Source organism: Cydia fagiglandana, chromosome 22 (genome assembly GCF_963556715.1).
Source record: "Cydia fagiglandana chromosome 22, ilCydFagi1.1, whole genome shotgun sequence".
Classification (NCBI taxonomy): domain Eukaryota; kingdom Metazoa; phylum Arthropoda; class Insecta; order Lepidoptera; family Tortricidae; genus Cydia; species Cydia fagiglandana.
In genome coordinates this window covers 1,299,118-1,327,102 of record NC_085953.1, presented here as the reverse complement: position 1 = coordinate 1,327,102, position 27,985 = coordinate 1,299,118, and the positions used below count along the sequence as shown (strand labels likewise).

At 38.3% G+C, this 27,985-nt stretch overlaps 1 protein-coding gene across 1 annotated transcript in view; it reads right to left on the bottom strand.

The window, feature by feature from the left end:
- Nucleotides 1-201: 201 nt before the first annotated feature.
- LOC134675580 (microtubule-associated serine/threonine-protein kinase 3) overlaps nt 202-27,985 on the bottom strand; it is a 102,211-nt gene continuing 74,427 nt past the window's right edge. Inside the window, exons 26-36 of the mRNA XM_063533881.1 lie at nt 26,489-26,717; nt 25,753-25,824; nt 24,342-24,467; nt 22,152-22,249; nt 21,452-21,595; nt 11,375-11,488; nt 10,175-10,402; nt 9,181-9,347; nt 7,928-8,457; nt 7,115-7,261; nt 202-5,867 (exon numbers count right to left, since the gene is read on the bottom strand). Of these exons, the coding sequence (XP_063389951.1) occupies nt 5,724-5,867; nt 7,115-7,261; nt 7,928-8,457; nt 9,181-9,347; nt 10,175-10,402; nt 11,375-11,488; nt 21,452-21,595; nt 22,152-22,249; nt 24,342-24,467; nt 25,753-25,824; nt 26,489-26,717 (1,999 nt within the window). The 3' untranslated portion in view covers nt 202-5,723. The remainder of the gene's footprint in view (nt 5,868-7,114; nt 7,262-7,927; nt 8,458-9,180; nt 9,348-10,174; nt 10,403-11,374; nt 11,489-21,451; nt 21,596-22,151; nt 22,250-24,341; nt 24,468-25,752; nt 25,825-26,488; nt 26,718-27,985) is intronic.

The window sequence follows — 27,985 nt, the reverse complement described above, 5'->3', positions numbered from 1 at the left end:
TACGTGCGATTTTCGTTATATACCTACATTGCAGTATTCGGTCGATCGACTGAATTAATTACCTATATTTTAAGTAGGTAGGTACCTACTCTGTAGTTAGCAATGTATCGTATTAATCGAATATTGCATGTAACTTCTTGAACCGTCTAGGCTATAGACAGTAGGTAAAATGTCGGAAATTTTAAAGTAAAACAAGAAATAGTTAATTCATGACTTTATTTCATTTCCATATCAATTCATACACCGATTAGTCTAGAGAAAAATAACTCGTCGCTTCCTATAAGAAACCTTATTATACAAATCACATTCATTTTACGCCAAGATAATTCGCAGTACTCTACACAAGATTAATACAATACTGACATCAGTAAAACTGACAATATCTCTACACTAAGATCACATTTCGAATATTGATAACAGTGTCAGTTTTACTGATTCTATCCGATTTCAAAGACGCGAGATAATACTAAACTTAACCTTTTAAGGCCGGCCGCGGACGATACTTTCAAGTCATATATTAAGTGGCCCACTGATTAACGGTGCGCCGGATGGTATCGGCCTGTCAGTTAGAACAAAATTTTGACAGTTCTGAACAACTGACAGGCCGATACCGTCCGGCAGACTGTTAATCAGTGGGCCCCTTTAAAGTTCGATCTGCCACCGACCTAGCTTGACCAGTCGTCAACTCAATGTCTGAACAAATCTTTAAACCAAACTGAACCGCTAAGCCCATAATTAAATAATGGTTGATAAATATTTTGCAAGTGCGAAAAGAATACACATATCACACTAGCTAGTATATTTAAAATAAACTATGCTTTCTGTTGTAGGTAGAAAGTGCTAAGTATTTTTTATTAGTAATTCATTCCATTCCAATTTTGAATGTATCGGATGGGCGATATATTTTATATTTTGATAATCATTCAAAATGAAGTTTATTGACCCTTTTAGGCTAATAGTATGCGAACATACAAATTGACAACAATCAGTTGAGGAGCTTAGTAGCTAAAACCGAAGTAGTACCTACAATACATACAAAGAAAGATAGGCAGCGCATCAGTTTTATTTATTGTAATTAAAAAAGAGTATCAGACTGACAGTCAAGTAAAAGGTCTCACATTAAAGTAAACATAGTGTCAACATCAAGATATACAACATAACTTTTTTTTTAAAGCCGTGGTCCCGAAATCAATTTATTATGCTCAAATAAATCTACATAAAATTCACTGTTATTATTGGTCTTTCAACGAGACAAAAACAATAATTGGGCAAATATACAATTACCCTGTACTACCATGCACGAAAACATTAAAACAATTTCATCAATGAGTATTGCTAGGAAATTATTCCTACATTAAATCATACTACGAGCCACACTGAAGCGTTTTATGGTGACTAGTTAGTTTTAAAACATCGAACCATTAAAAAAGTACGTATAGATATTAGTGCATAATTTTTTTCCATCGTATTTTCACGGTAACGTACGAACGTGTCTTGCTATTTCAGGCAGTCTCGGTACAAAAAGCACTGAGGTTGACTGAAGTAGCATGACAAATACGAACGTTTCCGAGATAATACGATGGAAAACAATTATGCACTACGTCTGTTCACCATGGCATTGAACGGTTTTTTGCTTTTTTAATGGTGAAAGAAAATTGACGTTTGCGAACGTATATTTCATGAGATCTCCGCGTTATGATATCGAATATACTTGCGAGAAATTCCAAGGTTTGTAAAGTCTGGCAAGCCAATTTTGTCAGTAGGTAAACTAGGTATACTTAGTTTAAAGAATGTAATAGTGACGAATCGTCTAACTTCCATACACATTTTGATATTTCGCGCCCTTTTCTATTGACAAACTGGTTTTCCAAATCGAATGTCTGTAGTCCACATTCTTAAGTTACGCATGTGTACTTTTTGCACCATATCCCGTTGTTATAAGATCCGTTTTACGTTGACATCGAATGTACGACATGCATAAAACGCTCCATTGTGCCATCAGTCTAAAAATGAACATGCCAAATTTAAATACATTTGAGTAAAAAAAAAACTGTGTTATAAATTATGAAAACAAATCCATAGCTTTTTTTACTAACATGTTTCACATTATAGGGATATTAAACACATTCTACATTTCCTAAAACTATTGTAATACCCCTTTTTCAAATAAATTTAAACCTTGTTTAATAGCTTTATTTTACAAACATATTTTGTTGACAAGTTCTTTGATATTAAACTCTTTAAGGTTTAGAATTTCAATTATCCTCAATTAATACAATACAACATAAGGATAGAAATATGTTTAAACTAGTTTAACAAAATTTTGAACAAGTAAATAAGCTGAAGATAGAACAACGATACAAGACAGACTTATTTTATATGTACATTTTTGCAATTAATCAATCTAATCAAAAAACGCCATGAACTTTGTTTAAAACTATTAAGTTTTTTTACTGTGAACGTATTACCCCCATATTCATAAAACTTTACGGACCTGATTTTGCTGAATTATGTTTTATCCCTTTCTTACAAATACATCAGTCAAAATGACAAATAAAGACGAACGATTATTAGCTAATTGAGGTGTGTAGGGCGTTTATGAATAAGGGGGTTAGTGTGTACAGCGTACTCGTATACATAGAATTAGGTGACCGAGAATTCAATAATCTTCCTCGCGTTATCTCGGCATTTACCCACGGCTCATGGGAACCTGGGGTCCGCTTGACAACTAATCCTAAGAATTGGCGTAGGCACCAGTTTTACGAAAGTGACTGCCATGTTTTTTTTTTAATTAGTTTTCGTCGATTTACCCCATTTATTTAAATGTCTTGTTTCGTTGTTTTATTTTAATTGTACATGATCTGTGAAAAGCTACCGATTGTATCTTTAACTATGTTTGAAACACTGGAACACTTTGAGTTATACAAGTTATTATATTTATAATATATCGATGAGATGAACAATATCACTTGTACATTCTTGCATACAATCAAGAATGCACAAGTAACTTGACGCACAACTATACAATTTTACACAAAGTAAAATTATTAAAAATAGTTTCTGTTAAATGGAATGTTAAGGTGAATTAGTGATCTATACTAATTTAGACGTTACTAGTATTATTTAGAATTACGGCTTTATATTACTAAAATAATCGTTCGTATTTTGATCGTAACAGGTGTTTTAACAAATACATATATCTCTACATGCGCTGACAATTTTCTGTCTCCGTTCCACATATCCAATAGAGTGAAAGATCCGATTACCAAAGACTAAAACTGTCTATGCGCACTTAGAGCAACGAAAGTAGAAACACCAAATTTTATCGATGATATAACAAGTACTTATATTCGGAAGACGATTATGAAACCTTCATTACAAAGATTCTATCGAAAACAAAGTGTAAAATAAGGGATACGTAAATCTTAAAAGAAAAGACAACAAAATATTGAAAAGAAGTTTCTACTCTATGGCACTATTTATCGATGTTCGTTGCAATTATTAAAATAAAAAAAAGGTTAGTAGTTGTTGTATCTATCTGTCACGGTTACCTTATTTACAAAAAAAGCTTTCAAGGCAAAGTTATTAATGTGTATCGGATTTTGTAAAAGACCCAAACAATAAACACGACAAAAACAATAAAATGAAAAGAAAAACACGTCAAAACAAAAACTAGATAAGAGAAAAGTACGGACATGCTTAACTAACTAATAATATTGCAAGTTCAAAAATTCTAGGGCGATTTAAAAATATATCACAATATTCGCTAATCTAAGAAAACATACTTGCAAAAACTAAAAGCTAACATGAGATTAAAAACGATTTTGTTAATGGGGGCTATGGACGAGTGAATTTAGCTCTTATGGTCCACGATTTAAGGTTGATATTATCAATTCAGCTCATATTTTGTTAGGTTAAATTATTCTACTAGGAACAAACAAGCATAACTTCAAACCACTGTCCCCACGACTAAAGCAGAGACGCTTTCCACATAGATTTTCGTAAATTGACCCGCCTGTTGCTATCTCTATTGCACGCGCATAATTATATTGCTATCACACTCGCACAGTGACTTTGACATCCGGCATCATGGGCGGGACAGCAATACAATAGCCATAGAGATAGGAACAGGCGAGTCAATGTACGGAAATATATATGGAAAGCGTCCCTGCTATATCCAAAACTTGCCCTTTTCAATAAAAATACTAATAAAGTTTATTTTTACGCCTCAACTTTGTAATACTGGAAAAGCGGCTCAAATAAAAACGTGAGAACAAATCTTAAAATGTCTCTAAAGCTATACACAGTCTAAAGGAAGCTTACAGCGATTTTTTTTGTTACATTTTTATATTTTTAACTGTACGTCAACACGACACCGAATAACGCCATCTGTCGGCGAACATTCTACAATAAAGACTTGCATTTCTCGTACCTTACGTCTAACGTTCTTCCACGCATCAAAATAGCATTAAATCACATCACTCAGTTCTATACTAAATAAATCAAATTCGTTTGAAGCGTCAGGAGACCACAGGTTACCTACCAAACTATACTTATGTCACAGCAACATTATCAGTAGAAAGCGGCGCGAAGAGTTGACTTCCGATAGAAAATTTGAATTTCGCGCCTATCTGTCTGAATTTTCTACTGACAAGTTGGTGTGTTTCAGTATATGCTATTCTTTGAACGCCACGCCTATCGTGCGCGGCGCGCCATCGTGAACCTAGTAGGAAAGCACGAACGAATAGAGTCTGTGCGGAAAAAGATGAGTCGTGAAATGTGTGGGATCCAATACATTCTACGACTCTTTCTCTTTCCACACAGACACTATTGGGCTGTAGCCGCGTCATTTGACGTTTGGCGGTTAAAGGGTTTGAGTGTATGCGAATCGCGGTCACCACACATGAGCGCTTTTTGACGTCGAATCACAAAACACAGTTACATTTTACACCATTTTCAACATCTATAAATCAGTTTAATTGATGTTGTTAATGAAATATAAGCTGTAAAAGTGCATACTCACTTATTCAATGAAATTATTTCATAAAGTGGGTACGCAGTTTTGCAGTTCCCTGTACGGTTGTGCCGACGGAATAATTCCAGAAATTCCGAATTTTCTCATATTTTTGTATGTACGAAATCCTACTCGTACCTCCAAATTGGAAATTTCCTTTATTTATCTTAAAATTTCGGGAACTTTTCGAACTTTTTGAAAACTTTCCACAACATAAGACTAGAGCACATCGGCTGCATGTGCGTAGTAGTAGAGCCGTGCACGCACACGTCACGCAAGCAGTGTGCCGTCTCTCATAATGATCTGTATATTACAATGCGCGCGTGCACGTCTACGCACACGCATTCGGTGTGCACCGCACAGGCCATTACCCATTATACAGTTCATACAGACCGTAAAAGTGAATGCAACTGATATTACAACGTTCTTACTAAATTCCATAGTATGATAGCCTCCTAAGGCCCAAGGTCCTACCTATAACACTTATTCAGTTCGATGAAATTTAAATCATATTCAATTGGAATAGAGTCGCATTTGTTTTGTTTCATTGAATTTTCAAACAAACCCAAAATCAACTGTATTCCCTGCACTATAGGTTCAAATTTCAATGACAAATTCTGTATTTATCATTTGTATGACTGGGCTTTAAGGATGGTAGCGCCTATATGTGTTAACCACGACTCCCATCCAGTAGGTCCTAGAGACCCCCTTATTTCTCCTGCGAGGAGGAGCTGGAAGCGCGGCCGCGGCCCTTCCTCTTGGTGTCCTCGGCGCTCTCGGTGACCTTTTCGGCGGAGCCCCCGGCTTCGCCCAGTTTACTTGGTGGCTGCTGCTGGGTGGGGGTGTTGCCGCCCTGAACGAAAAGATTGTTTAAAAAAAAATACTAACTTAATACAAGCTATTTCGCCTAATACCTTATAAAAATATTTAAGTAGTCAAAGTTTTGAACCCTGCAAAAATCATTTCACACTCACTAGTTATATATTTAAACTGGATCCTGTTTTCTACCGGACAGTTTCATCCACTTTGTAAATGGCAAAATGCGAACGAAAATCAATTTTTTGCCGGATATTCACACTGGGTGCTGGTGTGGACGTTAGTGTTGTAAATCTAATTTTCAATCATAGTAATAAAATAATAGTATATGTAGATTACGGACTAGCAAACGCAGCGTAGGACGTCCACCCACAAGATGGACGGACGACCTTGTTAAGGCCGCCGGAAGACGCTGGATGCGGATGGCTTCCAACCGGTACGAGTGCAGGTCCAAGGGGGAGGCCTATGTTCAGCAGTGGACGTCTTATGGCTGAGATGATGATGATGATGATGATATGTAGATTATGTAGTACCACTAGCGCCATCTGTGTAAACTACGTGGTGACGTGTTTTTTAAAATAAAACGTCAGTTCATTTGCAACCCAACTAAAGTTTCATTAGGTTATGGGCCCAGCTCGATATTAATTAGTACATAAACACGTACACTGCTTAACGGGATCCTGCAGAAAACCGTACCAGCAAAAACGGGATGACGCCATGGGAAACGACTTGTGGTCATCTTCGTCCCTGTCCCGCGCTCTCTTGCGGCCCATCACTCCAAGCCGCTGACCATGCTGGAACAACATCCTCCGTATCTATAGGCCACAAGTCAGAACTAACCTTTTTCCTGCTGGCCTTGTCGGCCTTCCTGCTGGGCTTGTGGTCATCTTCGTACCTGTCCCGCGCTCCCTTGCGGCCCATCACTTCAAGCCGCTGACCATGCTGGAACAACATCCTCCGTATTTATAGGCCACAAGTCAGAACTAACCTTTTTCCTGCTGGCCTTGTCGGCCTTCCTGCTGGGCTTGTGGTCATCTTCGTACCTGTCTCGCGCTCCCTTGCGGCCCATCACTCCAAGCCGCTGACTATACTGGAACAACATCCTCCGTATCTATAGGCCACAAGGCATAACTAACCTTTTTCCTGCTGGCCTTGTCGGCCTTCCTGCTGGGCTTGTGGTCATCTTCGTCCCTGTCCCGCGCTCCCTTGCGGCCCATCACTCCAAGCCGCTGACTATGCTGGCACAACATCCTCCGTATCTATAGGCCACAAGTCAGAACTAACCTTTTTCCGGCTGGCCTTGTCGGCCTTCCTGCTGGGCTTGTGGTCATCTTCGTCCCTGTCCCGCGCTCCCTTGCGGCTCATGACGCCGAGAAGTTTGCTGACCATGCTGTTCTTGGAGCGGCCTTCCGTCTCCGTCGGCTCTGGACACTGGAACAATTTCAACATGTTCTTGATCAATCGTGCCGAAACAGGATTTGGGTAAAAATTGGCAAACAAATTTTCAACCTGCAATATTTTTTATGATGTAAAAGGCAAACGAGCAGAGAAATCGCCTGTGGCCAGTCGCCAATGGACACCCTCAACACCAGAGGTTGTAAGGTCGTTGATGGTATTAAAGATAAGAGTACCTAAGCTCCTTCCTTGAAGGTTTGAAGGTAGTATCGGTTCGGAAATACCGCAACCATGTATTACGATGTCTCTTAGACCTTAATTAGGCAGAAAGATGCCAGTAATGACGCATTATTGAACACCACCATTTTGGCTCTTGCCTTATAAAGGTTTCAAATATCCTGTGATCAAAGATGCCCAGAATAGGACTGCTGAAAATGATGGCGCTGTCAGACGCCATATGATTTGTGGTAAAAGTTTTTCATAAAGTACAGAGCCAACAAAAACAGCTAATTCAGAAATGATTAATGATTACAGCTTGGCAAAGAAGAGTAGAAATTAAAAAGTGGCAACACTGTAGTGTCGTCCCGTTTTCTTATATTAAATGGTTTGAAAGGGACGACACTACAGTGTTGCCTCTTTTTAATTTCTACTCTTTTTTGCCAAGCTGTAAACAAGTAAAGTCAAAATAAAAATGTCAAATACCTTCATCGTGTCCACAGACTCCTGTCTCTTCAGCACTTCCTTCTTCCCCTCCGTTCTCTTCTCAATCTTCTCCTGTTTCTTAATCTCCTTCTCCTGTCTCTCCGCCTTCTCAATCTTCTCCAACTTCTCAATCTTCTCCTGTTTCTTAATCTCCGCTTTCTCCTGCCTCTCTAACTTCTCTTGTTTCTTGGCTTCTGCTTTCTCCTGTTTGCTTTCCACTCTCTTCACTGACCCCGTTCTTTCCATAGCTTTCTCTCTTTTATCGTCTTTTGGAGATTCTTCTTTTAGTTCCAGTTTCTTTATAGACTCTTGCTTTTTTAACTCTGGCTTCTCTTTTTTGCTTTTCTCCTTTTGTTTATCTTCTTCTTTGAGACTGGAGTCAGATTTTTTTCTGGCTTTATCTTTAGGCTGTTCGGGTGTTTCTTGTGGGGGTGTCTTCTTTTTGTCTTCTGGCTTCTTCTTTTCTTTGTCCTCGGAGAGCATTGATATGTTGTCCGTGCTGGAACGGCTTTCGTCGAGTCGGAGGTTGTCTGTAAGCAAAAATACAGTAACTATCAGACTAAATTGTCGCATAGTCTAAAAATAATTGATAATTGAAGTGTGCAAAAGAGAGGCCATCGCGTAATAATATGAACATAACATGAGTGCGAAAGAAGAGGACGACAAATGAAAACATTGCACCACATTTAAGCTACATAGAAGAATACTAAAAGCTGTATTCAGGAGACACGGTGGTTGATTATAATTTAGAATATACTGTTAGAAAAGCAAATAAATTACGCAATATTATTTATGGCGTCAGTATTTGAAAATTTTCCGGTTTTTGACAGGCAATCACACTAGATCTGTAGAGCAGTACAACCGACTTCCAGACTGTGCCTTACCAACAGTTGTGGCTCTCGATGTGTCCAAGTCCACAGAAGTGTCAGGTGCGAAGGACTCATCGGAGAGGGACAGAGATACAAAAGCGCTGGACGCGTCAATCGTCTTTTTAATAAATTTCTTACCAATGGTTGTATCTCTCGAAGTATCCAAGTCCACTGAAGTGTCAGGTGCAAAGGACTCATCGAAGAGGGACAGAGATGCAAAAGCGTTGGACGCGTCAATCGTCTTTTTAATAAATTTCTTACCAATGGTTGTATATCTCGAAGTATCCAAGTCCACTGAAGTGTCTGGTGCGAAGGACTCATCGGAGAGGGAGAGAGATGCAAAAGCGTTGGACGCGTCAATCGTCTTTTTAATAAATTTCTTACCAATGGTTGTATCTCTCGAAGTATCCAAGTCCACTGAAGTGTCAGGTGCGAAGGACTCATCGGAGAGAGACAGAGACGCAAAAGAGTTGGAGGCGTCGAAGGTCTTCTCGAGGCTCGTCTTCGGCGAGGATGTGAAGATGCTCGGGGTCATCTGCTTGGCAGGTGTCCTGGGAACAACGTTCTATTGGATTAACTTAAATACTTATAAAATTACAATCTAAGATGTATAAAAATATTGATTAATATAAGCTATGGATTCATTTTAAAAGGAATTATGTGGGTAAAACTTTTTTCGTCTACTTTTTTGTCTCCAAAAAATGTGACGGAGTGTAGCTTTTTGTATGAGATACAATTTAGTTTTTAATTGTTCTCATGTAAAATATAATCTACAGCTAGAAAGACATGCAATAGCACTCGACTTTTTTAATTGTTTGATTGAAGACGGAAATATAAGCGTGGCAGAGTGGTCAGAAACTACGACAGACAACGAAAATAATTTTGATCCACGTACACATATGTTCTTGGTCTGTCTCATGGTCTGTGTTGAACTGGCATAAGGAACGAGGGAAACTGGACCAAATATCATGAACCATTTTCTATTTGAAATGAATGTCAAATCGAAATGAGGAGATCCGTAGACAAACTAAAGTCACCGACATAGCCCACCGGATTAGCAAGCTGAAGTGGCAATGGGCAGGCCACATTGCACGCAGAGAAGATGGCCGATGGGGTCGAAAAATGCTCGAGTTGAGACCACGGACTAGCAAGCGCAGCGTAGGACGTCCACCCACAAGATGGACAGACGACCTTATTAAGGTCGCCGGAAGACGCTGGATGCGGGTCGCTTCCAACCGGCACGTATGGAGGTCCAAGGGGGAGGCCTATGTTCAGCAGTGGACGTCTTATGGCTGAGATGATGATTTTCTATTTGGTTTCGACAAAAATGTGTAGATAGTTGGGTCCCTGGCTCACTTGTCAGAATCTCCCAGCGTACCTGTTGGGCGCGACCTTGGAGTGGTGCGTGGGCGAGTCCTTCTCCTCGGCGATGCGCGGCAGCGGCGGCTCCTCCTTGTCCTGCGGCGGCGGCGTGGGCGGCGCCGGCGCCGGCGCGCGCCACACCACGCCGCGCCGCGAGGGGGGGCCCGACACCGACACGGCCGTGACGCCGCCGCAGCAGAGCGGAGAGATGGAGCATTTGGACTCGGCGGAGCGCGGGTGCAGTCTGGAATAGGAGGATTGTTTAATTTTATGTGAGCCTAGTACTCTTGAGCTCAGGTTACTCAAAAAAATAACAACACCAAAAAAGTATTACTATAGAATTAATTCAGTATTCATATATTCTATAATCAATATTCTTTAGTATACAATTTTTAGTATACAAGTTTAAAGTTGATCACCATTTTACACATAAAAATTTAACATGCAACGTATCAGACACGACATCATCAACTGCAAAATGAATGGAATGTATGGGTGACATTTATGTCACAGGAATATACAAGCAATTATACCACACAACAGTATATTAATTATGAACATAAAAAGGAAAGCAGTCATCAAATAATATTCTAAAGAACTCTTGCATGCTATGAACTTGAACATTATAAATTTATTCCTTTGTCCAATATCCAAACGAGTCACCGAAATGGACACATGAGCATGAATGACAGAAACGTAAGGCGAGTGAACTCTCGAGCGGGATTCGCAACGCGGCGTCCATGTTAAATGTATGCCTAGCAACCGTTCAAATCCCTTGACGCAGCGCTGCACTACCCACCACCAACGCCATACACTGGTTAAATTAAATGTATGGCGATCGACGACAGCGTCGAGCGTGTGTTCCATGGCAGAGGCACTAACTAAGGAGACGTCACCTGTCAGGGGAGAGCGCTCGGCGCAGTAGAGGCGAGGCGGGGTCGCGGCGCGCCCAGGCGCGGCGGCCGCACTCGCGCGCCGCCAGCGGCGACGGGCTGCGCGCCTCGCACCGGCTGTTAGTTACGTGCCGTGAGGTTAGTTACAGTAAGGAGACGTCACCTGTCAGGGGAGAGCGCTCGGCGCAGTAGAGGCGAGGCGGGGTCGCGGCGCGCCCAGGCGCGGCGGCCGCACTCGCGCGCCGCCAGCGGCGACGGGCTGCGCGCCTCGCACCGGCTGTTAGTTACGTGCCGTGAGGTTAGTTACAGTAAGGAGACGTCACCTGTCAGGGGAGAGCGCTCGGCGCAGTAGAGGCGAGGCGGGGTCGCGGCGCGCCCAGGCGCGGCGGCCGCACTCGCGCGCCGCCAGCGGCGACGGGCTGCGCGCCTCGCACCGGCTGTTAGTTACGTGCCGTGAGGTTAGTTACACAAGGTACATAAGCACGCCCAACAATGTGTATGTAGAGATAGTCAAGCAAATCTTGTCAGTAGAATAACGCGCAAAATTCAAATTTTCTATGAGACGATATCCCTTCGCGCCTACATTTTTCAAATTTGCCGCCTTTTTCTACTGACAAGATCTGCTTGACCAAGAATAGAAATATAGACCTCGTAAGACCAAGAATATAAAGTTTTCATATTTTTTATTTGAACCTTATTCTATAAGTAAATTGGAACGAATTTCGTTTGTTTCAATAAAGCAATGAAACAAAAGAAATGCTACTTTATTCGGTTCATGTAAGGTTCAAATTAGATTGCACGGTTATGTACAGTCAGCAGCAGAAGTCGCTATACACTCCAGGTGCTCAAAGAGAGGTAAACGTTTAAACTGTCAAAAAGTTGTTGACTGTCATGGTAGTATTTACTTGTGAGCGCTCAACGTGTCACAAATATGTTAACAGTCGCTATTCATTAATTTCTACACTTACAACAAGTCATTGATACCTTAGCTGTCAAAAAACCAATGGTATCTAAGCGGTCAACGTGTCAAATATATCTGAACAATATGGAAAAATAGACTTTAAAGCATACAAGTATGATCGAATATTGAATAAAAGATAGCCATGCTAATTTCAGGTAAAGCGTTTTGACAATCATCGAAAGCAGTACAGTCTTGTCATCACATACATCTATCTCACGTTTTGCCCTTCAACCATTTGACAGGAGCCTCTCGGTCAACTTACTGCAAACTATTTCTTTTAACAGAATCGTCAAGACGAATGACATGAATAGCAAAAGCTAACTGAAGCCGAATTTAGAGCCAATTGTCAAGGCACGTCGTGGTCTCAGTAACAGGCGTTTGCTTTTCAAAGCAGAGACCGCGGGTTCAAATCTCAGTCGTACGCACCTAGAGATTACAGCTTTTTGTTTTTTTTTGGGTTTCATTTCTATTATTAATTTGTGTCTTCTGGTTTTATGTTAATTTCGCATTAGTTTATATAATTTTTGAAGATAAAATCAAAAAAAATCAAAATATACTTTATTCATGTAGGCCTAGCAACAAGCTCTTATGAATCGTAATTAATCTTAATCTAATTATCAGAGCAATTTATTGATGTTAAATTATTCCATAATAAAATTGGATTATTATACATGTCAAATTTAACACTAAGAATTTCACAAAAGGATCGTCAAACATTAAAAAAAAAATTGTATAAAAAAGTACTAGTCTAGAATTTCTAGAATAAAATCTAAATGTCAAAAAAAGCATAAGTAACAAACAAGTAGATAGTATTACATCGGAATATCAATGTCCTCATCAATAATCAAATATACCTAATAAATAAATAATCATTTCGAATAACAATTAATCCCACGTTGTATTATCATTCATGTAGTCCTGTGTGGTATAATAAGCTTTGGAAATAAGTTTACGCTTTACATAATTCTTAAATTTATTAATAGATAATTCAGTAATATGGTTTGGAAGTTTATTATAAAATCTTACACAATTACCCATGAATGATTTTTTAATTTTATGGAGCCGAGTGAAGGGCACTGCGAACTTATGTTTATTTCTAGTATTAATATTATGGATTTCACAATTTTTCCTAAAATTTACAATATTTTTATGTACATACAGAATATTCTCATAAATGTATTGACAGTGCACTGTCATTATGTCAATTTCCTTAAATTTATCTCTAAGTGAGTCTCTATGATTCATTTTGTATATTGCTCGAATAGCCCTCTTCTGCAGAACAAAAATGGTATTTATCTCTGAAGCACCGCCCCACAGTAAAATACCATATGCCATAATGCTATGGAAGTAACTAAAATATACTAATCGAGCTGTTTTCACATCAGTTAACTGACGGATTTTGCTCACTGCAAAAGCTGCAGAGCTCAGTCTATTCGAAAGAGTAGCAATATGGGGACCCCACTGGAGTTTAGAATCTAAAGTTATACCAAGAAAAACTGTACTATCAACTAATTCCAATTCCTCATCCTTCACAATGACACTTGCTTGCACATGCCTTACGTTACTACTAGTGACAAACTTAATACATTTAGTTTTTTTCTCATTTAACATTAAATTATTAACATTGAACCAATTTACTACTTTTGAAATAGCATTGTTTACATCATTGTAAGCTTGTTGCTGTCGTTTGACTTTGAAAATAAGTGAGGTGTCGTCTGCAAACAATACTATATCATGGTGGGTCTTAACAAGGAATGGCAAGTCATTTATGTAGATAAGGAACAGGAAAGGCCCCAATATTGACCCCTGTGGTACACCCATAGAGACCAATGACCCAGGTGATCGCTGTCCATTCACATCTACCCTTTGTATTCTACCATTTAAGTAGGACTTAAGTAAATTCAGTGCCGATCCTCTAACGCCGTAATAATGAAGTTTCCTGATTAATGTTTCATGACAAACACAGTCGAAGGCCTTAGATAAATCACAGAAGACACCTAAAGCATCTCGTGACTCCTCCCAGGCATCGAAAATATGCTTAATTAGCTCAACACCAGCATCGGTTGTTGAGCGACCCCGTGTAAAACCAAACTGCTTATTATGCATCAAATTATTAACGTTAAAATGTCGTACTAATTGAGAAAGAACTAATTTTTCAAAAATCTTGCTAAATGTTGGTAGCACAGATATCGGTCTAAAGTTAGTGGGGTCAGAGCTGCTACCAGATTTAAATAAAGGAATTACTTTACTATGTTTCATTAGATCAGGAAACTCGCCGCAATCAACACTGTTGTTAAATATAACTACCAAGTCAGGCGCTACAATTTCTACTAAGGATTTGACAGCATGGACAGAGACTCCCCAGAGGTCACTAGTTTTTTTGACATTAATTGATTTAAACGCCTTTATTACATCTGAGGTACAAACATGTTCAAAATGAAGGTCTCCACAACACTCTGGAGCGTTATCTTTTAATAATGTAACAGCAGATGAGGGTGATGAATTTAAATCCTTAGTTGTAGATACTGGTACCTCGGTGAAAAATTTTTCAAATTCTGTAGCTACTTCTAAATTAGAATCTATAATTTTGTTATCAATGTTTAGTTTAAGTTCTTTAATTGTGTGTTTCGAACGACCAGTCTCCACATTTATTACTTTCCAGGTTGCTTTAATAATGTCTGAACTACTTTTTATTTTCTGACTTAGATAATTTCGCTTAGCTATGTATATGACAATCTACTTTAAACTTCTTCGAATACGCCTTCACATGTTCTTTAAATTCATCACTCTGATTAAACCGCCGTTCCTCATATAAGGCATACAGTTCACGTCTTCTTTGATGCAAGTCCGCAGTAGCCCACTCACTAAAAACTGATGCACCACTAACTACGACCGATTTTGAGGTGAATATCGCATTATAATGATTCATAAAAGTGTGAAAGAATGAATTATACATACTATTAGGACTCATATCGGAAGACAAAAAGGGTAGCGCCTGAACTAAACTTAGCTTCATTCTTTCCACGCGGTCCGAGGTTACTGGTACAAAAGTTATTTGTTTTCTCATGGTATTTTTCCTAAATGCCTCAAATACCATTAATTGACCTAAGTGGTCAGATTCTAAATTGCTGATAACTTTTTTAGCAATAGGAAAAATATCTGTGAAAATATTATCTATACAGGTTGCACTAGTAGCAGTCACTCTAGTGGGCTCCATAAACATGTGGTTGAGATTACAAGATTTAAAAAGATTCAATAATCTACAAGACATTGTTGAATTTTCCATAATATTTACATTAAAGTCGCCGCATATAAGCAATTTCTTACTAGAAGATGATATTTTACGTAGGGCAGATTCCATTATGTTTTCAAATAATTCAAAATTACTTAATGGCGGCCTATACACACAGACAACAATAAATTGCTCTAATTCAACTGCACTTAGTTCTATAGTCCGTTCAACAGACATGGATACAATGTCCTTACGTTCCTTAAATTTTAACTGACTATTTAATATAATTAATGACCCACCATGTATGGAACTAAGTCTGGTGAACGAACTTCCCGCCTGGTGATTATTAAATTGGGGCATTAATTCATTATTATGTAACCAATGTTCAGTAAGACATAAAATATCAATATTAAAATCATTCAAAAAAAGTTCAATCTGCAAATTTTTTCCTCTAATACATTGAATATTTTGATGCACCAGGTGGATATACTTTCCATGTTTGCAGTATTTTTCATTATATTTATTTAAAACTAAATTGCCAGAGACAGAATCTTTTGTCTTAACAGCTAGTTTAAATCTATTAAATCATTGGTTATGACTGGAACCAATTCCAAGTTCATACTGGGCTGCTCAATAGGAGCAGAATTGTCTGCCAAATTCTTGGCAGAAATGTCAAGTAAATAGGATAGCGATAAAGCTATTTGTCTTTTATAATAATTTGAAAGGCAACACTTGCCTTTAGTCAAAAACACCATAGGCATATGGTATTTACTAACAAAATTGTTAGTGTCAATTATGCTAAACTTACTACTATATGTACAAAGATTATATAGAGATATATTTAACTTATGTCTAGTGGTATTTTCTGCCTCAATAATAATAATAAATAATAATGATAATATCACATGTAGCGTATGTACGACTTTCTATCAGGACGTTGTAGGTTTGAACCCGCAGTGGGCGTTACTTAGATTACTCCTGTGCGGAATGCCATTTGATATTTACTACTCAAAAATCACGTTTGTTGTATGGGAGCCCCACTTAAATCTTTATTTTATTCTGTTTTTAGTATTTCTTGTTACTTATAATAGCGTCAACAGAAATACATCATTTGTGAAAATTTTAACTGTCTAGCTATCACGGTTCCTGAGATACAGCCTGGTGACAGACGGACGGACGGACGGATGGATGGACAGACGGACGGACAGCAGAGTCTTAGTAATAGGGTCCCGTTTTACCCTTTGGGTACGGAACCCTAAAAATGCTGGTTTCTTCGAAAACTGACTAAATTAAATTAAAGGATATGAAAACAATGCATTTTATTAATTTCAGACATCATGTTTCATAGTAACATTTATTGCTTAAGACCTACCCTACACAATCGATATCTAAATAGAAATAGTCTTAGTTTTATTTTTCAAAACGTTCGGGGTTCGATTCCCGAGCTGAGTACACATTTTTTTAAATGTATGAATGCAGTTTTTCGTGTTACTAAAATCGATGACATGATTCCTAAAAAGAGATCGGTGTATATCGTATAGTATCAGATTTTCCCATACTGGCCGATCTAAATGGGCCATCCTGTATAGTATATTTTATACTGGAGTCAGTTACGGATCGCTGCCATATATGACCCAAAATTTTTTTATTAAGCTATGAGCTTCATCACATATGATCTCTGAGTAATTCTAAGCATTTCTAGCCTCGGAGGCGATAAGAAGCGTGCGTCTGGTCGAGGAGGGCGGAGTACAAAGATGGCCGCCACCCGTCATCATACAAAAACATCTGTTCTGGTCTTGATGGCTACTAGGGCAAGTTTGGTATCATTTTCGTATAAACCGAAGACGTGGAATTCATTGCTGATATTTGTTTTTTTCAGTTTCATAGTATTTTCCAAGAAAAACGTAAAAAGATAAAAATTTGGGATGGAGGTTTTTGCTTTGAGAGCTAATAACTTTTGTATAGTGGCCAAAAGTATCATACAAAAAATACTATAATAAAGCGCAATTCATGCAGCTTCTAAACATATACATGTTTAGTAATATCCTACTGCAAAAAGATGGTGAAAAAATAATTAAATGACCGCAGCGCGGGTAGTTGGACTCTCGCTAGGCGGCGTTTATCTTACAAAATGGTCGAGTACGAGTATCTACGTAGGTAACTATGCTTACTTTGCTAGATTTTATAATGACGAATAAAATGCTTTCTGTATATTTAATGTCCGCAGTTTCCAGTACACAGACATAATTCTGGTATAGGTTAAAAAAATACACACAGGTATCCCCATGTCTAAAGAGGAGGGCGGCTCGCTTAACAAATAAGATCATGTACAACCGCAATTTCAGGTTGGGTTAGGTTAGGTTCGTTAGTTACCTTTTATCCCTCAGAGCAGAAAATAGAAGCCCCGCGGGGCTTCGTTGGTTTGTCACCAAGTCATACTTGCATAACCTATATTAGTATGACAAATATACATAGCTGTTATGATTTCTAAATGTAAGCTCTCCGCATAATAGTTATTTGTTTTACAAGGGGGCAAAGTTGTTGTTTAACCGCTCGTGCTAATATTGATACCCGATCAAGCGAGAGATTTCAAAATTGAACCACGAGCGTAGTGAGTGGTTTGAAAAATGGAATCTTGAGCGTTGTAAGGGTTAAACAAAATTTGCCGCCGAGTGAAACACAGAATTTTTCACCACACCAACCTGAAGCAAATATTAAATGTAAAATATCAAACAAAATCAAACCAAATCAAATCCAAATGAATGTTATGTGCAGGTTGAAGTTATTTATTAAAAACAACAAGTAAGTACCTATAAAATTACTTAAAGTGAGTTATAGCATGAAAATTATCGTGAAAATAAATATTTTGCCTCTTCCTAAGTAGTACAATTTCTCTCATAAATAGTGTTTTAATATTATCAGCAAAAATAAGAGCGCTATTTTATTAGAATAATTTCATTTATAACAGTTATTTCTCGGACCCAATTTTGGACCCGGGTATATCCTTAAACTACGTTCAAAAGAGGGGTATGGGCACTGTAAATGTCATCTCGCTTTGTGTGGTAGGGCACAGCACAGCGGATGTCATTCCAGATCTATCCGAGCAGACCCCAACTGGGGAACTACGTACTTACCTGCACCTTACAGAAAACACCGGTCAAATAACACTAGGCCCCACTCAAATCGTTGCAAGTACATTAAAATTAAAGTGCATAAAATTATGTCTGTATGATGAATTATGTATGGATGAAAGTATTTTATTCGTCATCATAAAATCTAGCAAAGTAAGCATACCTACGTAGATACTCGTACTCATCATTTTGTAAGATAAACGACGGTCCGCAAGATAAACGAAAGTCCAACTACCCGTGCTGCGGTCATTTAATAATTTTTTCACCATCTTTTTGCAGTAGGATATTACTCAACGTGTATATGTTTAGAATCTGCATGAACTAGGCTTTATTATAGTATTTTTTATATGATATTTTTGGCCACTATACAAAAGTTATTAGCTCTCAAAGCAAATATCTCCATCCTAAATTTTCATCTTTTTACGTTTTTCTTGTAAAATTACTATGAAGCTGAAAAAAACAAATATCAGCAATGAATTCTACGTCTCCGGTTTATACGAAAATGATACCAAACTTGCCCTAGTAGCCACCAGGACCAGAACAGATTTTTTTGAATGATGACGGGTGGCGGCCATCTTTGTACCCCCCCTCCCCTTATTGCCTCCCAGGCTTGAAATGCTTAGAATTACTCAAAGATCATATGTGATGAAGCTCATAGCTTAATAAAAAATTTTTGGGTCAACTTCATAACTGACTCCGCTATTACTACAATAATTGGGCTAAATAAATATATTAACATAGGTATATAACATGATCAACGGTTTGGAAGAACAGCTGCATATGACAGTTAAAATAAAAAAACCGATCATTCTAGTAGAACCTACTTATTTATTGTATAAGTTTGACACTTAACGATAAAATACTTCTTTAAGAAAGGAGGTGTCAATTCGTAGTGCTACAATATTTATTTTAAAGTTAAACAGATAAAATGTTGATGCTTAGTTACCATTGAAATAACAACTGCTTAGCAACTGGTGGCACCCTGTCTGCTGACGTACGTGATTGGCAGTGCGTGTAGGTATTAATGACAGCAGCTTGAATTTGATTGCTTAGTTACCACTGACTTTTTAACCGTTATTGTCATTGTGATTAAATAAGGGTGTATGTGTTAATGAAAAACTCAGAAGTTAAGGTATTTGTGACGAACTGAAAGCCTACGTGAAAATGACATCTTAGATGTCTTTATTTTTGTGACGATTGAAGTGTATATGTTTTCTTGGACACCTTGCCCGCTCAGGTATATCTGCTGCTGACTGTACATTGTAATGTACATTTAATCTCAGGAGGATATTGAAAGGTACACGTGAAAACGATTACACTTAGACCAAGATAAGTCTGCAAAGATTGTGATAGCACACGCAATGCAAGTGTTACTTATACCTCATAATTTCATAGAAGTTTAACGTTTAACCTTTTGGACGCCAATGACCGATATATCCGCACCGCAAGTCCAACGCCAAAGACTGATTTATCGGTCACAGACCACAGAGCAACAAAGACCTACGTGCATATGCATAAAGTTCAATTTCAGTTTTGACACTTCGGTGACTCGGCGTCCGAGTGACAGCTTTTGTGTTTGACACGGCGTCGAAAAGGTTAAAATGACACTTGCACTGCATGTAGTATCAAAATCGTTGCAGACTTAACTTGGTCTAACTCTAGACCTTTATTTCACCAATAACAAAGTGAAAGTTTGACACTGTCAAGTCGAACAAAACAAAAAAAAAATAGGAAGGAAATTGCAAATTGGATTGCAACTTTCATCCTAAACTTTTTAAGTTTTCTTATTTTTTCTTATCTTTTCTTATCTTATTTTTTCTCTTAGTTTTCTTATTTATTAAATTACACTTTTCGTTTATATTATGGATGAAAAAAGAGTTTCATTTTAAAAGAACAAGATATGACAGTATAAAACCTAACCAATTTCGCGTTGAGAAAATGAATATCGTGCGTAATATGAGTGCAGACATTCAGCGGAAATGAAGTAATGTAGTGTGCCCATGAAATCCTTTGAAAGTGTAAAGTGAATTTAAATATATTTAGATATCTATGCATTTGTACATTCACATCGTGATTATGATTTATGACAGACACCACAAGTGAGCACATTCTTTAACGTTTCTGATATTTTCATCAATTCATCCCGGAAAAACAGGATCGGTAATCTGATTTTACAATTGTCTAAACTTCTAAAGTATTACTTTTGTTATGTGGCAATGTATATTATTTATATCAGCCAATTGTATCTTATTTATATCAAAACTTAGACAGGTTATAGAACCAGAGTACCGCTCTTACTGTTTCATAGCATTCCCCTGATCGAGAAATTATAATTTTTACCCAATACGTACACAAATTCAACAGTATTCTGAGCCTGCACCAACTAGATCTTTCGGTTTAGCCCATGGTTGACTGGTAGAGAATGCCTTCTGGCATTAAGTCCGCCATTTGTACTCTTCATTTATTGTGCAATAAAGTTTAAACAAATAAAAAACAAAACAAATTCCTATTTCAAATAGAATTGGTCAATAAAAATAGTCAGTGTCAAACTGCGCGCTACACAGCAGTTGAGACGCTCGAGGCAAATAATAATTCGGTCTGGGCATGGGTAATTTTTGAGTAGTTCTGCTCTCCTGAGTCCCTGAGGTCTTTATAAAGGATTTAATCCAAATGGAATTTTCAATTAAAGTGGAATAGGCTACATTCCTACTAGTCAAATCAGCTTCTTTTTTAGAACTGTCAAAACGAAACTGTAATATGGAATTTATATGAGAACGAATATAGTGACGTCACGGTAAACTCACCTACTTTTTATACTTGAATCCGATTTATTAAATACAAATTGTGTTTAAAAGTAGCTGCGATCTGTTTTTCTAATAATTATCTGATGCTTTATTTCGTGCACGGTTTGAAATAATTTATTGTAAGTACAGGAAACATCCCTATACAAGAAGGTTCCAAATTCAAAACTGCAACAATGACAAGGGGGACTCAGGAGGCTACAGTTATTCTATAAGTTCGTTGGTCTCAATGTGATTTAGTTATAGTTCGCGGGTTTCAAAATGATTTTTCTTACCTGGTGGGCGACTGCGGCGGCGGCTGCGGGGACGGCGACGGCGTCCGAGCGAGAGGCGACAGCGGCATGTGTTGTAGCGACGCACGGCGGACCTCCGCCCCGCCCGCTACCAGCTTATGTTTTAGACCGTGGAGCGAAGACGGCCTAGAATATAATGTTCCTTATAATACGTATACCAATGTATACCAATTTTATGATATGATGACCTTATGTAATTTTTCCATACTTCTATTATTGTTATTTTTTTTATGTTATATTTATTTTGTATTTTGAACTTAGGTGTAAGAAATGTAATGACTTAGGCTAGTCCTGTAAAGTTGCATTTTGTTTTAAATAAATAAATTGAAATTGAAAATTGAAATAATACTACTGCAATTTACAGGTACATGTATTTGGTCTATCACAGGGGTCGACAAACCGCAGCTCGCTTTTTAGAGGTACAGTCAGCAGCAGAAGTTGCTAAGCGGGCGAGGTGTTCAAAATTACCTTGACGCGTTAGCAATAAAGTCGTGTGAAGATCGTTTTGAACATCTCGCCCGCTTAGCAACTATTACTGCTGACTATACAATTGCGTCTCTTTAAGTCACTCAAAATACTAGGTGATCACAGGTTAGATACATGATTTCTATTGCGGTTGGCTCTTCTTCTCAAAAGTTTGCCAACCCCTGTTCTATCACGATGGAGGAATATTAAACCATACCGTTGGTAGTGCGTGGTGGTGGCGGCAGCGTGCAGAGGACTATCGCCGCAGGGCGACGAGGGCGCCGACGGGGATGCCAGCTCCACCCCTGACACCATCTGTTACAACATATAACATTGTCACATTCTGATTCTACTCCACCCTCCTAATACCCAGCCACGCAAGAATAAAATACAAAAATTGCCAGTGAAATAGCGTAGAGAATAGAGTTGATTTTTCGTCGTTTGAAAATGTTACTACACAAAAAAATGCAACTGAATCCATTTGAAAATTCGTCGAAAATGGGAAACAAAGCCCATAAAGTTTTAAGTCATAATATTGTAATGTTTGTCATAAAACTGAAACCGTTTACTTTTCAGGATTTTCGTAAGATTCTATCAGTCAGGTTAGGTTTGTTTTATGGCAATCCTGAAAAGTTACCCGGTTCTGAACCAAGAAAATACGGGCAAACAATACATTATGACTTGAAGCTTTTTGGGAAACAATAGAGACTCGAAAATTTGATTTAAATTTCATCAAACTTAATAAGTAAGTACTATACGTAGGAACATTAGAAGGCTAGTTATTATATTGCAACATAATATAACCAAATCTGCCCTCCTAAGCTAAAAAGCGGTATTTGCATTAAATTTTCATTGAAAATACGACCTTTTAGCTTAGGAGGGAAGGACGTATTTTCAATAAAAAATAAAAAAATAAAAATAAAAAATAAAAATCATTTATTTCAGACCTTGGTCCATACACTTACATCGAAAAACTAACTACAAATTAACTAAATTTAACTTAAAATAAAGTTTTGTTGAATGATTGTGATGAAAATGAAAATTTTATGCAAATACCGCTTTTTAGCTTAGGAGGGCAGAAATGGTCACCCACTTATATTCTACCTTGATAATTAAATCTAATCTGTGTTTTGTAAATTTTTGCTAATAAATATTTCTTATTTTTATTAGGTCCCAAATGAACGATTGTGAATATACATGCAATGTCAGAAGATTAGATGAACACTAGACTTGTATCCAACTCCATTTTTAACCGCCAGAGTGTTATACGTTTGACGTCAATATCTGTCTGTAGCTCTCAAACGAATGGACCGATTTCGATGCAGTTTTTTTTTACGTGATAGTGAATTTCCCTGCGGCGTTTCTTAGTTATGTTTGATAATAATCAATCCAGCAGTTTGAAGAGTACCCGCCGTTTTCCAAAATGATGTAAGAGTTTTTTTTTGGAATAGGGGTTTGTTTATTTATTTAATTGTTATGAATAACACCCGAATGGCCCATGTGAGATGTAAGTAACTGTTAATGAATAAACTCGTACAAACAGCAACACTCATAACCTCTTGCCGCCCAAACGTCAAACCGTGCCAAGCAAAATTAAATTTTATTTTGTCAACACTAAGTTCAAATTAGAATGGAACAGGAGACCTTATTATAGGTTTCTGGGCGACTAGAGGTTAACTGTCTATCGGAGGACCTTATGCTTTTTGTAATAAGGTTAACCTATAGACAGTTGCGACGTTTTCAACCAAAAGTTACCACATTGTCGGTGGTCGATAAGGTTGATTTCAAATTGAAGCTATATGGAAATGGCGCTTTATTGACAACCAACAATAAGTACCCTTTTCATAGGGTATTTTCCTATTAGTTAAATCAGTAACTTTTTTAGAACTGTCAAAACGATTTGCTAGTATGGAATTTATATGAAACATTACATCGTGACGTCACGGTCAACTCACCTATTTTTTTATATTTCTATTCGATTTATTTTATTTATTTATTTATGTTATGGAGATCCAACAGCTGTCTATACAGAGTATGCCACATTAATAAGAGATGGAAAGCCAATTACAGGATCACACATGTAGCTACAGATTGTACATTCAAATTTACTTGAATGAAAAGTGTCGACGCTCGGACACAGCAACACACAACATAAGAGTTTTTTTCTTTTTTTTTACAGTAAATATTAAGTACAATCCAAAAATGACAATATTTAAAAAAAAAAAAACACCTACAATCAGAAATACAATAGAAAAGTAGCAAACAAATTTATTAAATAGAACTTGTGTTTAAAAATAATTCCTATGTATGTTTTTCTAATAATTATCTGGTGCTTTATTTTATGCATGGTGTAAAATAAATTATTTTAAATACAGTATAATACCCTATTGAGAATGTGGGATGGTACCTGGTGCATTTCCTGCGAAGCCCTCTTAGTAGAGATCCTCCTGAACAGCGAGCATCGTCGTCTCGGACGAGGCCGCGGCGGGGCCGACGCTCGGCGACCGCCACCGATTCGTCGTCTCCCTCCCGCCTGCGTATACCGTACTCTTTACTCCCAAGTTCTCCAAGGTATTTTTCAACACACTTGCTCGTAACTTGGAAGTTATTGAACCGCTTTTAGACTTATAATACTAGATGTTAGTTCGTTTTTTTAGCATTAGAAAGAACTCCACAGAAGCAAGCGTGCAGTTTTTATCAGGCTCTTTAATTGTTAATAATTATTGAATTATCTAATGTAGCATGGTCAATACATATAATTTACTTCAAATTATTACCGCTAAAAGTGCCGGATTTAGAACCTCAAGCTTTCTTCTACGAAGTTCTTTCTAATGCTAAAAAAAACGGACTATAAACATGCGAGCTGTCACTCAGACGCCACGTCACCGAAGTGCCAAAACTGAAATTGAACTTTATGCATATGCACGTTGGTCTATGTTGCTCTGTGGTATGTGACGGATTAATCCGTCTTCGGCGTCGGACCTACGGTGCGGATACTGCGGATATGTCCGTCATTGGCGTAAAAAAGGTTAACTCGAGTAGTCAATGGAAATTGAACCTTCTAAACTATAGTTAGGTACATTTCATATTTGATTCACTGTTTAAATAGTCGCGAGCAGGCGTGGTGTGGAGATGAATCGTTACGAAAATCGTGTAGCAAAACTGAAGAATAATTTCGCTGTCTGATAGCCTGTTTGTCCGGTCCACGCGTATTATTAATAATATATACACAACTTTATGTTCAATGTCTTAGGCCCACTTGCACCAATCCCAATAACCCGGGGTTAAGCGGTTAAACAGTAAACCTAGTGTCAAATTGTACTGGTAACCATAGTAACTCCAGGTTTAACTGGTTAACCCCGGGTTAGTGGGAAGATGCAAGTGGCCCTTAGAGGCTTAGACATACACTTTATAAAAACTTATCCTACCAATTAACCTCCTAAGGCCCAGCCATACAAATGAAAAATGCAAAATTTTCCACAGAAATTTGAACCTACAATGCAGGAAATAGAGTTCATTTTGCGTTGTTCAAAAACTCGACGAAACAAAGCAAAAGCAACTTTGTTCCAATCGAATATGATTAAAATTCCATTGAACTGAATAAGTACTATAGGTAGGACCTTGGGCCTTAGGGGGTTAAATAATAACCTTTTAATTTCTAACAAGATGCAAACCAATGAATTCCACCATTATCCAATTATTAATCAATCAACATTAAAACGAATAAGTCGATCAATTCAAGACTGTTATTGTGAATTTTGATTTATTAAATATGACAAGTCAAGAACCTTTACCCAAAATGGAGAAGGCAAGTTTACCTGTATAGTGGTCTGGTCGAGCGGCGTGGCGCGCAGGGTGGCGTGCGGCGCCGCCAGCAGTAACCGGAGAACCTGGTACAGAGACAAACGTTCAGTTAACGAATACATATTTTTAAAATAACCGCGAAAAAGTGGGAGAAGATCGGGCAATCACAAGACCATACGTGGGCCGACCTATAAGCTCAATATACAGGTGGATAGAGTGGAGGTATTTCTCAGTGAGCTCGGCGCCGGCGAAAGCTGGAGTGAATCCGCGCAGGACCGAACAAAATGTGAATGCCTGTGAATATCTTTAGGCATTAAGTACGCCATTTAAAAAAATGCACGCACAGCTCCAACAGTGTTTGATCGTATGCACTGTAACTTTTAACCAAACCAAGTATACAAGTGAGGAAGTCAGAAGAGAGTTGTGTTGCGCCTCGTGTCGCGTCGACATCACGGTACGGTTTCAGTGCAGTTGCAGTTTACAACGTAGTAGTCCAATCGCGTACAAAGCGGTTGTATTGTAAACCTTACTGCAATTAAATACGGTTACAGAGGACTCACTCTCTAACAAAGCGCGTCTGTTACAATCAAGACAGATATGACCGCTAGGTGGCGACAGCGCCACGCGCGGCTTATGGCTAGCCACCATAATTGGTGTGGAACGGATGTACTTTTAGCTACCTGTAGCTAGGCGACGAAATCGCGGAGTGAGCCTCGCCTGCTTTTAGTACGGGTAAGAAACGGCACGGACCTGCGTGTGCAGCAGCCCCTGCACGGACTCGCCGTTGAGCTGCGTGATGAGGTCGCCGGCGCGGAGCCCCGCGGCCCAGGCGGCGCCCTGCTCGCTGACGGCGGACACCAGGTGGTGCATGGTGTAGTAGTCCGTGTCGCCGTAGTACACGCGCACCGTGTGGATCGTGAACCCGAAGCCGCGCGGGCCGCGCCGGACCACGATCGGCGGTTTGGAGGATTGGATCAGCCTATGACACGAAAAAAACAATGGGTTTAACATTCACTGCCCCCGACGCACATGTGCGTTCACCGTCATACAAGTTTGTTCCTAGGCCACGCCCCTCGCAGTGAATGCGTTAACTGTCAAAGGTTTGCATAGATGGCGCCATCATAGCTTGCCCCTTTCTCTAGTCATGAGATTTGGCTTAAAGGGCATCCAGGGCACACATTTGACACAATTTTAGGGCTGAAAACAAGATTTTAACACAATTGGGTAGGTAAAGTTTTTTGAAGATAGGCAAATTATATTTTTTCCCGATAGTATTCATTATAGCGATCACGGAAATGCAGCTCTTTTATTTTTATATTATTTTATTGATTAAATATAATTTTTTAAATGATCGATATGACGTTTGTGAGGTGAAATGGCAGATTCGAGTAATTAATTCCTTTGCCGTAGTAAATGGGACGAGATAGAAAAAAAATCGATGTCAACTGTCAGTGTCATTCTTGGAAAATAACTTGCAAATAATTTGAAAATAATGGTCGGACGAAACATTTGTGTTTTCTTGTAATTGGATGTCGGTGTGATTTCTAGAATAAGTATTTTTAACGTCCCTAGCACGCTCAACACGGATATTTTGATAATGATAACGATTGCTTTCGACTACTTGGCACTGCTTCTTGGAGAACATTTTCATTAACGCCTTCACCACGACTCTTGGACTGCTACTCGAGTCATTTTGGATCTCAGTATCAACACAATAGATGGAGACGATCCCGGAAACGTTCGAATGGAAATAGAATATTACAGAGATGAACTCAAAGTGCGTCGTACCGTCTACAAGACAGTACAGACGTTACTTTCCAAATTCAGCGTATTTGAGCACACCAAAGTCTTTAACAGCGATTCGGTGCCAAGCTTTGAAGATATATTGGCCAAAATGGTAACTTATACGTTTGTGAGGACTATATAAACGTGATTGTTGTATTATACATACATAATGATTAAGATTGTAATAGTCTTATAACTAGGTCGTTATTGGCTATTATATATGGGCTCGGCAAGGTGTTCACAATATCTGAACACGCACGCCCTGATAATAGAGGCGTGTTCAGATATTTATGAGCATCCTAGCTGCACCAATATATCTGATGGCGACTGTACTTTAGAAAACTTATAATATAAATCCAAAATATTATAATATAAATCCAGTAAATTTCGTTTCGTTTTATTTTATAAATCCACAAATTATTATCCTTAAGCATTAACATTACAACAGTATATAGAATCACG